Genomic DNA, 12,543 nt, shown 5'->3' with positions numbered 1-12,543 from the left:
TTGGTGAAAGATGTGTTAGTTAAGTGTAGGCACGAGGTGATTCTTTCGGCTCGTAGGTATTATTGGCGTGGTTAAGAAATCAACTTATTTACACTAATAAAATTGATTAAGCTGACTACGTATTTACAAAATGTACAAATAAATAAATTACCTAGTTTAGTTACCCGGAGGTACTGTTCAAAGCTGTCACCTTCACACTCTTGGCACAATCGAGCACGACGAAGTACCTAGGTAGCTGGTTGTCATTCAGCTAACATAACACTATCACATTCGTTTTTATTGTGTCGAAAGCACTAAGTTGACGGTCCTAGCACATAAGTCTGTCACATGACCAGCATGACCCTCCGTGATGAGGGTTCCCGGTCGGTAAACATTTCCCGGAACATAGGTATGTACGGCTGTCATTGCACATCCTTGGCAGTCGTAACGGGTAGTCAGAAGCCAGTATAACCAAGGGGTATCGGGTTGCCCGGGTAACTGGGTTGAGGAGGTCAGATAGGCAGTCGCTTCTTGTAAAGCACTGGTACTCAGCTGAATCCGGTTAGACTGGAAGCCGACCCCAGCATGATTGGGAAAAGGCTCGGAGGATGGATGGCTGTTAGTACACTGTTGTCACTGATGGCATACAGGCGGACCATCGCCACCAACTCGTGTTCGTGTAGTTTTCCGTCATCTCGCACTTTGTACCTACACGTCGCGGAATTCAAAGCGCACGTACGCAGCAGCGGCGGCGACATCAAACACACTGCTTGCCGTCGGCGCTTGTTTGTTCCGGCTTCAAGGGCACGCGGGGAGCGGCGCGGCGGCGAGGCGAGTGTGTGGGAGTACTCGCACTGTGATTGGGTGAATTTGGGTAGGCTGGATGATCTACGATTTTTATTGAACGATCGTTGCGTATGCTTTGTGCATGTATCGTTTGCGTTTGTGTGAGTGCGCAGCGCGGTAGTAAGGCTAGTAACACACGCGCCGAATTAAAGTACGGCTGGGTTACACTGACGGATATACGTAAATAAGAAAAAAACATGAAAAAATTACCTACCCATTTTTTCGTTGATTTGGGTCGAGAATCATTAGCATATTTACGTCCTTGACTATGGCACGGATGCAAATCAACAGCTTGTATTTGTCTGCATTAAGTTGTTGTCGTCCCAAAGACAATGAACATTTTGAAAATGTCGATGATATAAATATAGATAATATTGTAAACTTCTACGTTCTCAAATATTCTACAATAATTTTGTATAAAGCACTACTATTCCATTAAAAAGCGATCAAAAAACCTACAAGCACCATATTAAATTACGCGCCAAAATTTTGACAGCTCGCTTCGAACCACAGACAAGACTACCAACCTTCACGGTTGATAGCAGAAAGGGCATAGACTAAAAACGTACCGTTACATGGCTTCACTTTTGTTATTTTTTTGGGTCAACTTGCTTAACGTACTTAGTTGTGGGAACGCTGTTTTATTTTGTACGGGGTTGAGTCTTGATGTCATGAAGATGAATGGTTCGTACAACGAGGGGCGGTCCATGGCGGAGACTTCAAAATGGCGGATCTTTTCCCGCGCGCACCAGTTTGAGGCTTTCGAGCACGTGTTTTCTAGGCTGTTGACGTCGTCCGGACCGGTGCGGTTGCCGATAACTAGCATTATTACCTGTGGAAATTATTAATAGAATTTAGTAAATAAAAATATATATTATCTAGGTATACTAAATATTAGTACCTAAAGATAAAGCTGAATAGTCTGTTTGTTTGATTGAACGCGCTAATCTCTGGAAGGACTGGTCGGTGGTCCCATGTGAAAGTTAGTCATTTTCAGTGTGCAATGAAGCATTACTTTATTCTATTCTCGACCTAATTAATACTTCAGACATTCAAGGTCCTAGCACTCTCATCGTTAACAAAAAAGCTACAAAATAATAAGGTTCCTTCAACATACCTACATACTTGAATATTTCACAAATATTTTCGCGTGTTAAACAAGCATTTGGTATAGTTTTATCGTGCCCAGTTCACGGCCACGAGCCACTGGGGACGCTTCAACATTAAACCTGTCATTCCTAATTAAAAGATATTGCATTAGGTATGTATTACTAACTGTTCCCTGCGGTTTCAGCCGCCTCCCGGGAATGCTTAACGTTTTTTTTTTATTACTTTTTAGCCCATAATGTCCCAAAGGCTGCTGGGCATAGGCCTCCCCATCTTGCTTCCACACTTCTCGATCTTTCGACCGAGCCCACCAGTCTCGGATAAAATGGGCGATTTCAATCGGCCAAAGAATAGCTTCCCAACAATGAAAAAGTTCAAGTCGGTTCAGTAGTATCGGAGGCTTTTGGGGTACAAACAAAAACAAATCGGCTTTAAAGTATTACAGACAACTAGCCGCCTCCAGCGCGGTTTCCACTCGAGTTCTGGGTTTCAATTTTCATGTAACCGATTTTTTTTTTATCTCCTCCAAGGTCTATAAGTATAACCATAGTATAATCATCGGCAAGGATATTGAGCCCTGACCTTCACCTGCAAATGATTTATTGGTTTACGCCATAAGTGTACAGTGCGCAAAGCGATCCCCACTCTTCCGCCGAGAGCTCGTTATCCGTGCCGGTAACTATACTCATCATAAACAATGGCCCGAAATTCCGAGTTGCCAAAAGAGAACTGTCGTTGTAACTGTATGAAAGATGTAATCAGAAACACGATGAACAATATCGATTAGTAGATAGTTATCATATTTTCTAATGGAAAATCCTGATTGTTGTAAATTGTTGTAAGATTTCATCATATTTTTTATCGAATATGACATCATAACGTGAATAATTTCAAATATTATTTCCATGAATACTGTACGTATGCCGTGCGCGATTCCGACTCGGTCGGTTTTTTATCCACACGGTAAAATGTTTAGAAATAGGAATACCTACCTAGAGGTGATCATACCTATGCCATACATATACTTCGTGCAATGTTAAATGCGCAAAATCTTCATTACAAATATTGCCCTGTTTATTTATTAACAGGTCAAGCCATCAAGAGCGCGAACTATACTTAAGTCGCAAAAAAGCGTCTCGTCGCCGCTTCATCACAGATGCAAGAAATGATCAGAATTGACAGAACTTACCAGTAGATAAAAAAACCGCTCATAAAAACCTTTATTTTTTTAATGTCTTTTTCATCTCAGAATTTGGTCAGTTGAATTAAAAATCGTTTGAAGTGTCTGAGATTTTGCGCATTTAACGTTACACGTTTTTTATGACGACAAAAGTAGTTTTCGTGAACGCCCGCGAATCTAAATTCTTTTTTAAACACTAATCAAGTTCAACCAAAAAGTGTCTACTAAAAAAATACAAACCTCTTTCTTATCCTTATTCCTATCAATATCCTTCTTCAAATACATGAGGACATCCAGCGACTCTGGTCTGGTGGTGTCATACACCATAACGAAACCTTCAGCGAAGCCCAGGTAATGTCGCTGGAGCACTTGGTTGGCTGTCAGCTGCATCGTGGGGGATTGAGGAGGTCCTGTGGGTGAAGAGGTTAGATAGATGATGTTGGTAGTTGTGATACCTTAACAACCTTTTTTGGAGTCTCTATGGTTAAATAGTCGGTGTGATAGGCAATAAACTTATTGTGGAGTCTCCTGCATTTTATAAGCATGAGGGTAGTACATCCTGCATCCAAGATTTATTTAATGTGTTGCAGAATTAACACTACATGTTTTTGTTCAGTTTGATATAAAAATAGGATGCAATAGTTTGTTAGACCATTGAACTCAATCTAAGAAGGCAGTCTAACTAGACTGCCTTTCTCTGGAACTACTGGTCCGATTAGAAAAAATCTTCCCACATAGTGGTTTCCTTGGGAAGCAGGTGAATGTAATGGTGGAAGCGAGTTTCAATAAGCACACCCAGTGACTTACATGGTAACTGTAACTGAGACCTGATTCTTATTAAGACTTTTGTAGCTAAGAAACATATTTATACTGTGTTGCCCAAGTAACTGGGTTGTGGTGGTCAGGTAGGTAGAGTCGCTCTGTCTAGTTAGCTTGGAAACCAACTCTAGGTAATGATGATCCTAATTTTACATTTTTGGCTACCATTGAGGACAATTTGTTGTATGGAAATGAAAACGAGTTTTTAAAATATTGCTCTTAAAATCTAAATTATATACAAATAAACTGTAAATTCTTATAACTAAGTGCAATTTATTTTGCTGTGCTTGTTAAGGCTTGTGCAATGTTAATTTTGAGGTATTTTAATTCATATTTTGAAAAGCATGATTTGCAATGTAAGTTGTGAATACCAATAAGAATACAGTCAGAATATCAACTATTATGGTTTCATTGATCATAGCATTTACAAAATGGTGTGTATGTTACAACACCAACAGAGTTGCAAAATGTTCAATCTATTTATTAGCCAATTGACCTTGTTTATAGAATAAACCGATTAAAGACAAAATGTTATGCCTGACATTAAATAATGTATGATGTACCTAATTACTGGAACAATTAACTTTAACAACTCTTATTAATTTAATTTATTTACATATCCCATTTAAAAATGGAACATACATCAAATTTAGAAACAATAGACAAGCATTCTTTTTTAAACAACCTTTATGCCAATTCCAAGCTCTGCCAGCCAGCCTGTACAAGCACTGAAGCAAAAATAAATCAAACTAGACAAAACCTTTGAACTCGCCTGTAAGCGGGGGCTCCAGTCCCGCCGTGTCGTAGAAACAGACTCTCTCTTTAGTCCCCCTATCTGTCTCTATATTTGCCACATAGATATCTTCAATCGTCGGGTAAAAACAAGACTTTAAATTCACATTTCCGTATATAAGTTGCTCCAAAACAGCAGTTTTGCCAACCCCTTTCATTCCACAGATGACAACTTTGCTTGTTTTCCCCATTTTCAAGTTATTTTACTGTGTTAGGAATAGGAATTCACTTTCGAAACATTGCGAAGGTGTAATTATACTGTGCAACGTGCTATGACATGTCAACAAAGTCGTTTATGTTATTTGGATGATATAAATCTAATTTATGTTTATAATACTAGTTCAAAGTATATTTTTAGTTTAAAATAATCGTAAATAATTTTACAGCAGCGACGTCCACTGCTGTGCTTTGTTGACAATATTTTGACAGATACTTTCACCCAGCTGTCAATAATGTCACTTTTTTGCATCTTTTTTGTTATGGTAGACGTTTCGTTCCAAACAGCTTATTTTACTATTTAATAAAACCTCCAATAATCCTTCGTCTAAAACTTGTTTTTACGATTCAATGTTCATCATGGTTCATACATCATTATCATACTACGCGACAAAATATTTTTTTATTTATTTCAAACTAAATTAATTAATTAAAACTTATTATAAAACGTTAGGATAAGAATAGAAAAATCCTTTTCAAGTACACTTTCACAGCTGATTATTGGCTAGAGGAGTAATAAAGTAAATAAATGTATAAGTTTCATTTCATAAAACATGCTGCGCCGACCCCAAATAAAATTGGGATAAGGGCAGGAGGATGATGATGAAATGTATAAGTTTCAATACAATGCAAAATTCTCAATTAACGCAGTACGGAGTGATCATTGCAGTGATATTGATTATTCTTAGCATGTACGAGTAGCCTAGTTCCCGTAGTTTCCCCATTCCTAGTCCACTAGCATCCCATCACAATAGCCCAAGTAGTTTTCATCCATAGTTAGCAATAGTTTAGCACAGAACCGGGGATTGTCCTTGGGTACATTTATATAGTGTATACAGGGATAATCGTCGGTTTTGTGTCACCATTTCATTAAAGTTGTCTCAAAAGGGCTTCAGCGTGTTGGCTTCGGCCCCACGTTCGCCTCCCAAAAATCCGGGACTCTGTAGTCCCGAGGTCTGGTAGAGATATTTCGTGTTTTTATTATTTTATTTTTACGCATCCTTGTTTTGACGTTCCAATTATTGATGACATCTCTTGACATTTGACAGCATGGCGGCCACGGTTTCAGATTCCGAAATCACGAAAAGTGATAAATATTCAATTTTGTTGCCTACTTACAATGAAAGAGAGAATTTGCCCATCATAATATGGCTAATAGTAAAGTTTTTAGATAGCAGGTAACTATGTAACATGTATATTTCCCACCTAACACTTACTTCACCTATCGGTGTTTGATATTTGTATTTTTTTGCTAATTCCGGCTTATTTTTGCAGTGGATACGACTATGAAGTGATCATTATAGACGATGGAAGTCCTGACGGTACACTGGACATTGCGAAACAGTTGCAAAAGATCTACGGTTCCGGTAAAATAGTGCTACGTCCTCGCGACAAAAAGTTGGGTTTAGGCACTGCTTACATACACGGTATCAAACATGCGACCGGTAACTTCATTATTATTATGGACGCAGATTTGAGTCACCACGTAAGTAAGAAATAAGCTAAGAATTTATTTAATATTCCCTTTGTTCACAAGTAAGCAAACTTCTTTCTTTGAAATCCAATAAAGAGTTACCAAAATGATTGAATATATTAGTCATTAATTGGTCCAGTGTTTGCGGGACCTACAAGCTCTTTTTGGCTAATAATGAGAGTTATTTAACTTTGACTATCCTCTTTTCTTTGATAAAAATACACCATAAACTTAACAATTCTATAATGCTAATTTATCTGATTTAAAAAAAACAACAGTAGATTCCTCATTATTCTACTTACCTCACAGTCTATTAATTTGTTATTAAATTTTCAGCCAAAATTCATTCCAAAGTTCATCGAGCTGCAACGAGAACATGATTACGATGTTGTCTCCGGCACCCGGTATAAGGACGGTGGTGGCGTACACGGCTGGGACTTTAAACGGAAGCTGATATCTAGAGGAGCTAATTTTGTCACGCAAATGTTGCTGAGACCTGGAGCTTCAGACCTGACTGGGTCTTTTAGGTATTAATGTCTTATATATTCAATTCACTCCAGTTATTTGGAGATAAAAATGCAATTATGGCTCATTTTTGTTCTCATTGGTTTAACTCATTTATCAAAGTATGCTAGAAATACACATAGTTTACAATTTCACAATTTCAAAGCAAATCAAGTAGTAAAAATAATATGAAGTCCCTGTGGCAATTGATGTTTTGTGAACAGAAATCATCTATAACCTGAATAAGAGCTATATCAAGTTAACAACCATTACATAAGCCTTTATGTGTTCAGATATCATTTACTTTATCTGTAAGTGTATTTAATTGTAATACGTTTCTTCTTTTCAGGTTATACAAAAAGGATGTCTTACAGAAACTGATAGACAGCTGTGTGTCAAAAGGCTATGTATTCCAAATGGAAATGATTATAAGGTAATACAAGACTACAGTTATTTATCATTAATATTGGTCATAAAATACTATCACACTGTTATTGAGTGTGTACATATTTATTACTTCTTTATGTGCGAATTGATGAAACTTTACTGATTGGACCAATCTTGTCAGGCCTGTAGCTTATAGATCGGAATAATACCATATGCTACTATTTATCCACATCAGAAGCAAATCCCTCGGGACAGCTGCAGCTAGTTTTCAATAGAAGCCATAACAATCAAAAAGGTGATTAGTTTTTAATACTCTTCTTATTTTTTCAGAGCAAGACAACTGGACTACACAATCGGAGAAGTGCCAATCACATTCGTAGACCGCGTCTACGGCGAGTCCAAACTAGGAGGCTCAGAGATCATACAGTTTGCCAAAGCATTACTGTACTTATTTGCTACCACATAAGAGTGATATTTCCTACATTCCATTACTATATAACTCCTATTAAGTATCTTGTAGAAACTGCGAGAAAAAAAAATGCAAAAAAAGTTCTCTTCAAATAGGTTTGCTTGTGTGAAGTTTGCAGCAAGTGACTTCAAGAAGGTTGAAACACTACCACGCATGCGCGAGGCGTCTACGGCTAACTTCGGAGAAGCAAAGTTATATGAAGGCTTCTGTATAAACAAATAAAATTATTATAGTTAAGAGTTTTCTACTTATTTTTTTTAAGTCTACTGTAATATGTAAAAAGGCTATATTGAATGTTTCGGAACACTTACAGTCCAAGATACATAAATAAATTTATTGTCATAGAATCAAGCTACTATTTGACTAGATAATGTCTGGTCAATGTTAATAAATAAGAATATGTAATGTTTTTTGTAAATACAAGTAATTTTTTACAGTACAACCGTTTCTAAAGTTATTTATATCTATTTTTAAATGAGATCAACATAATGTATGGTAGATTATAAAAATCCCATCCCAACTAATATTATAAATGCGAAAGTAACTCTGTCTGTTTGTTACGGTTTTACGTCTAAAACACTGAACTGATTTTAATAAAATTTGGTACAGAGATAGAGTTGACCTTGAGAAAGAACATAGGATAGTTTTTATCCCGGACTTTTGAAGAATTCTTTTGGAAACGCGATATAACCGAACTCTACGCAGGCGAAGCCGCGCCACAAATGTTGTCTATGTTATCTTTGGAATATTCTGAGTCAACATAAAATTTGGCGGGAACTTAATCCAGTTTCCGACGATCAGTGCATAATAAAGAAACTGATATATTTTATTTTAAAGAACTAGCTAGAACATAAGGTACTACATTATAAGGCTTAAATAGGATGAAGACGCAACTTCGGGACTTTTATTTACAAATATAGCCATAGCATTATACAAAAAAACCTTTTCAATAAAAGATTATTCGTTAAAGTTTATGATAAACGTGTTTATAGGGCTACTTTCTAATAAATGAAAAATAAATGGATATTTTTTAATTTTTAAGTTGTCTTTTATTACAATGGTTTTTAAAATTAGTATATCTAGCTAATTATAATAATTTAGGTTAATTTTGGAAATGAGTACCTAATTAAAAATTGTTGCTTTTTTTTTATTGGCTTCCTACATTATGACGTAACAGTTATATTATTACTTTCGTCGCTAATATAGGTACATACCTATTTTCATACTTTGTACAGCTATTTGCTCAGGTGCAAATTAAATTACGCAGTTACCTATTTGTTTAATAATTTCATGTATTAGTTCATTAGTTATGCTCATAGCTAATAGCCATGTTTTCTTTATTCATAGTCACAATTCTTTTTTCAAAATCTTCAGCCAAACTTTTTTTTTCTGAATCCGATGATCCCAGTGTTTATGCCATAAATCCTAGAAGACTTGGGCCTGTTAGTAAAGAGGTTGAGTTTGTAAATAGAGGAGAACCTTTATGGGTTTTATCGTTGAGTGGAAATGATTGGATGGCCCCGAAATTAAGGCTTGGGAATACAGCAGAGTTGGAGGAATTTTTTGAATATGTTGGACCTTTGAATAGAATGTAAGTGATGATGAGTTAACTCTTTACTGCGTCTAAGTGTACTATAATAGCCATAATAGTCAGTAACTCCACTTATCAATAGATAACATAAAATATATACACCTATATTTTTTAATTGTACATTAAAGCTTTATTATTTACAAGTCGTGATGTAATAAAAGAAAGTGCATCAACAGTTTCAAAACATGGCTAAACCACGTCCTTATCTCTATACTTATACCTTTTATTTTTAACGTTTTGAAATTACGAAACTAGGGCATTATTTACTCTTGAGAGACTTTAAATAACTCTTGCAGTTTAGGAACTGTAATTTCGACCACTTTCTCGAACCTTCGATAGCTCAGTTGGTAGAGCGGTGGACTGTAGCTGGTTTCAAATTGGTATCCATAGGTCGCTGGTTCAAATCCGGCTCGAAGGAATTCTTTTTGGTTTGTTTATACGAGGTAGATAGAATTATTTAATAATAAAGTTTTGGAAAGATTGTTACCGTAGAAATTAATTGAATTGTGTTTATTATTTTATCTTGTAAGATAAGGGTGCTCTTGAAGTTTAGCGGATTAAATTTAATTAATTAATCGTATCAATGACCTATAATAACAGGTTCGTAATTGAAATATAAATTATTTACTTTTTCTGTTTACTTGTTACATAAGCGTTAAAAAATCAAATCTAAGTAAGTTCTTCACATTCGTTCATTAGTCTTTACTAACGCTAAAATACTTTTTTAACTACCTAAAAGGTAATCCAAGAAAAGAAGATGATGGCTGGCTTTGCACATCATTTTATTTCATAACAAGAAATATTAGTAATTAAACCTTCTTATACTAACAATGAAGTCAAGCCAGACATCTTATACCTAAAGGTGTCTACACACCAAAGCCGCTGATGCCGGCGGCACAGCCCGGCGGCCCAACCCGCCGGCCGTATTTTGTACAATCAATCATGCCGCATGATTGTACAAAATACGGCCGGCGGGTTGCCGCCGGCATCAGCTTTTGTTAGACACCTTAGGTCCTAAGTAATCTACATAGGGTTGCTCCTACATCTCCATACTTACCTCTTTTCCAACAGTCGCCGTCGCCCTCCCCAGCCGAGGGTGAAGAAAGATGACCCTGAACATGCTAATATAGAAGTGGAGCCACCTCCAGGAGCTGATCTACAGAAGGAGTTCATCAAGATGATTAATAAGTTTGCGTACGTATCTAGAAAGTTAATGCCGAGTGCAGAATAAAGCCTATGTTACTGGGGAAGACTGTAGCTCGGGAATAGTGTACCTTGATAACATTGAAAGAATTTTTCAAATCGGTTCAGTAGTTTCGAAGCCTTTGCAAACGAACAAAAATTATTTCCTCTTTATTATATTAGTAGGTATACCTAGAGAGATATTTAGGTATTTAGGCAGTATTTTTAAAAGCCTATTGTATTACTAATTTCAGTTTGTCGTCAAGCAGTGAACCGGATTCGTACATAACTGACAACAGTCATGATTACGATAGCACCCCATCCATGGCAGTAAGTTACTCAATTATAAAAGACTAGACATTTTGACGCGGTTACATCTCGCGTCCCATAAGAACTATTGCCCATACCTAGATAAAAATATAGCCTATATTACTCGCCTACTCGGGAAAATAGGCGCTTTCCAACAGTGAAAGAATGTTCAGCTGAAACTAGTTGAAAATATATGAAAGAGACAGGTCGTGATGAAAGAAAGAGAGATCGTAGTAAAACAAATGACATGCCAGTGACGTCACGCGCGACATGAAAGAGACAGGTAGTGATGAAAGAAAGAGAGATCGTAGTAAAACAAATGACATGCCAGTGACGTCACGCGCGAAATGAAAGAGACAGGCAGTGATGAAAGAAAGAGAGATCGTAGTAAAACAAATGACATGCCAGTGACGTCACGCGCGAAATGAAAGAGACAGGCAGTGATGTAAGAAAGAGAGGTCGATATTACAAAAATGACATCACGCGTGAAATGAAAGAACAGGTAGTGTAAGAAAGAGATCGTTGTAAAAAACCAGAAAAACAAAGTGATGAGATCGTTATAAAACAAATGACATGCAGTGACGTCATGCACGAAATGAAAGAGAGGTAAATGAAAAAAGAGAATCAAATGACATGCCAGTGACGACATGCAGGAAATGAAAGAGATAGGTAGTGATGTAAGAAAGAGAGATCGTAGTAAAACAAATGACATACCAGTGACGTCATGCGCGAAATGAAAGAGACAGGTAGTGATGTAAGAAAGAGAGATCGTTGTGAAACAAATGACATGCCAGTGACGTCATGCACGAAATGAAAGAGACAGGTAGTGATGTAAGAAAGAGAAGACATATTAGTGACGTCATAGAGAAAATAAATATACTTCCTTATTTTTTTACAGGCATTTATATTAACAACGCAAAGTTGTTGTTTATTGAATAAATGATATATTATTTCTTTATATTTTTCAGTTGCACTTCAAAGGCTCATACGCTATCCTAATAGTGGAAATAGGAAGAAAGCAGTGGCATTATTTCATCAGATCGCAATCGTCGCTTCCGGAATGGTTTTACGAAGCACACGATACGCGCGAAAGTCCTATACTTTTGCCGGAAGAAGTCAAAATTAAACTGTTTAACTCTCTCTGGCGTTTGTTACACTTGTTCTTTGGCCATCCAGTATAAATAATTATTAAATGATTCCTTCAATAATTACAAAACGTGTTTTTATTTTAGTTTTTCAACAGCGCTTTCACAGTGGGGGATTTTCCGCTCGGAAAATGAGTATTTTTCTGCTGTGAATGTATCATTGTACATAGCGGTTGCGGTTTGGCTACGGGTGGAAAAACCGCCGGTGTGAAAGCTCTGTAAACGTTCTGATTGACGATTGTGTCCTCAGATCAATGAATTTTGAAATTGAGTGACCCGTCTCGGCTGTGCAATTTCAAAACCTAGTATCTGACAAATTTTTAAAAAAGCGTGTTTTTGCATTTTTCGACCTTATAGACCACTATCCACATACTAGGATAGCAAAAACTCCCAAAAATTTGACAAAAACGAAGTTACACAAAGTCAGAAACCTAGTATCTACAGTAAACGTTTTCAAAATGCAAAAATTACAAGATTAAAACATAGTATCTAACATCAACCATTTTAAAAACCTAGTAAGTGCTTGTAGTTACTTGGATATAA

At 36.6% G+C, this 12,543-nt stretch overlaps 3 protein-coding genes and 1 non-coding gene across 5 annotated transcripts; 3 read left to right on the top strand and 1 right to left on the bottom strand.

The window, feature by feature from the left end:
- Window positions 1-276: 276 nt before the first annotated feature.
- On the bottom strand, window positions 277-5,140 carry LOC110380757 (NF-kappa-B inhibitor-interacting Ras-like protein). 2 transcript variants are annotated; one of them, XM_021340852.3, is made up of 3 exons: window positions 4,692-5,140; window positions 3,353-3,522; window positions 277-1,657 (listed from the first exon to the last, which is right to left on the bottom strand). In XM_021340852.3, exons 1-3 carry the CDS (start codon window positions 4,912-4,914, stop codon window positions 1,397-1,399), a joined length of 654 nt encoding a protein of 217 aa, XP_021196527.3. In that variant the 5' UTR covers window positions 4,915-5,140; the 3' UTR covers window positions 277-1,396. The 2 variants fall into 2 exon arrangements, with proteins under 2 accessions (XP_021196527.3, XP_049701790.2); XM_049845833.2 differs by having other exon boundaries at window positions 4,704-5,140.
- A 411-nt stretch (window positions 5,141-5,551) lies between these two features.
- On the top strand, window positions 5,552-8,715 carry LOC110380749 (dolichol-phosphate mannosyltransferase subunit 1). The gene is made up of 6 exons (XM_064041553.1): window positions 5,552-5,631; window positions 5,989-6,117; window positions 6,215-6,425; window positions 6,750-6,940; window positions 7,267-7,350; window positions 7,635-8,715. Exons 1-6 carry the CDS (start codon window positions 5,567-5,569, stop codon window positions 7,768-7,770), a joined length of 816 nt encoding a protein of 271 aa, XP_063897623.1. The 5' UTR covers window positions 5,552-5,566; the 3' UTR covers window positions 7,771-8,715.
- Window positions 8,716-8,989: 274 nt separating this feature from the next.
- Window positions 8,990-12,071, top strand: LOC110380742 (uncharacterized). The gene is made up of 4 exons (XM_064041544.1): window positions 8,990-9,364; window positions 10,436-10,558; window positions 10,801-10,876; window positions 11,824-12,071. Exons 1-4 carry the CDS (start codon window positions 9,102-9,104, stop codon window positions 12,034-12,036), a joined length of 675 nt encoding a protein of 224 aa, XP_063897614.1. The 5' UTR covers window positions 8,990-9,101; the 3' UTR covers window positions 12,037-12,071.
- On the top strand, window positions 9,694-9,782 carry Trnay-gua (transfer RNA tyrosine (anticodon GUA)). The gene is given in 2 exon segments: window positions 9,694-9,730; window positions 9,747-9,782. It is a non-coding gene; the product is annotated as a tRNA-Tyr (tRNA).
- Window positions 12,072-12,543: the final 472 nt, after the last annotated feature.

This window comes from Helicoverpa armigera, chromosome 25, assembly GCF_030705265.1.
Source record: "Helicoverpa armigera isolate CAAS_96S chromosome 25, ASM3070526v1, whole genome shotgun sequence".
Lineage (NCBI taxonomy): Eukaryota > Metazoa > Arthropoda > Insecta > Lepidoptera > Noctuidae > Helicoverpa > Helicoverpa armigera.
Note: the sequence above shows the minus strand (reverse complement) of the source record. Positions and strands in the feature narration are given on the sequence as shown.

Excerpts from the sequence above, each read along its gene's own strand:
- LOC110380742 (XM_064041544.1), top strand. The coding sequence starts at position 9,102 with ATGTTTTCTTTATTCATAGTCACAATTCTTTTTTCAAAATCTTCAGCC. Across the intron at positions 9,365-10,435 it reads GTTGGACCTTTGAATAGAAT|TCGCCGTCGCCCTCCCCAGC; the intron begins GTAAGTGATGAT and ends CTTTTCCAACAG. Across the intron at positions 10,877-11,823 it reads ATAGCACCCCATCCATGGCA|TTGCACTTCAAAGGCTCATA; the intron begins GTAAGTTACTCA and ends TATATTTTTCAG.
- LOC110380757 (XM_021340852.3), bottom strand. The coding sequence starts at position 4,914 with ATGGGGAAAACAAGCAAAGTTGTCATCTGTGGAATGAAAGGGGTTGGC. Across the intron at positions 3,523-4,691 it reads GCTTACAGGCGAGTTCAAAG|GACCTCCTCAATCCCCCACG; the intron begins GTTTTGTCTAGT and ends CTTCACCCACAG. Across the intron at positions 1,658-3,352 it reads GGAATAAGGATAAGAAAGAG|GTAATAATGCTAGTTATCGG; the intron begins GTTTGTATTTTT and ends TAATTTCCACAG.
- LOC110380749 (XM_064041553.1), top strand. The coding sequence starts at position 5,567 with ATGCAAAATTCTCAATTAACGCAGTACGGAGTGATCATTGCAGTGATA. Across the intron at positions 6,118-6,214 it reads GTAAAGTTTTTAGATAGCAG|TGGATACGACTATGAAGTGA; the intron begins GTAACTATGTAA and ends TTATTTTTGCAG. Across the intron at positions 7,351-7,634 it reads CAAATGGAAATGATTATAAG|AGCAAGACAACTGGACTACA; the intron begins GTAATACAAGAC and ends TTATTTTTTCAG.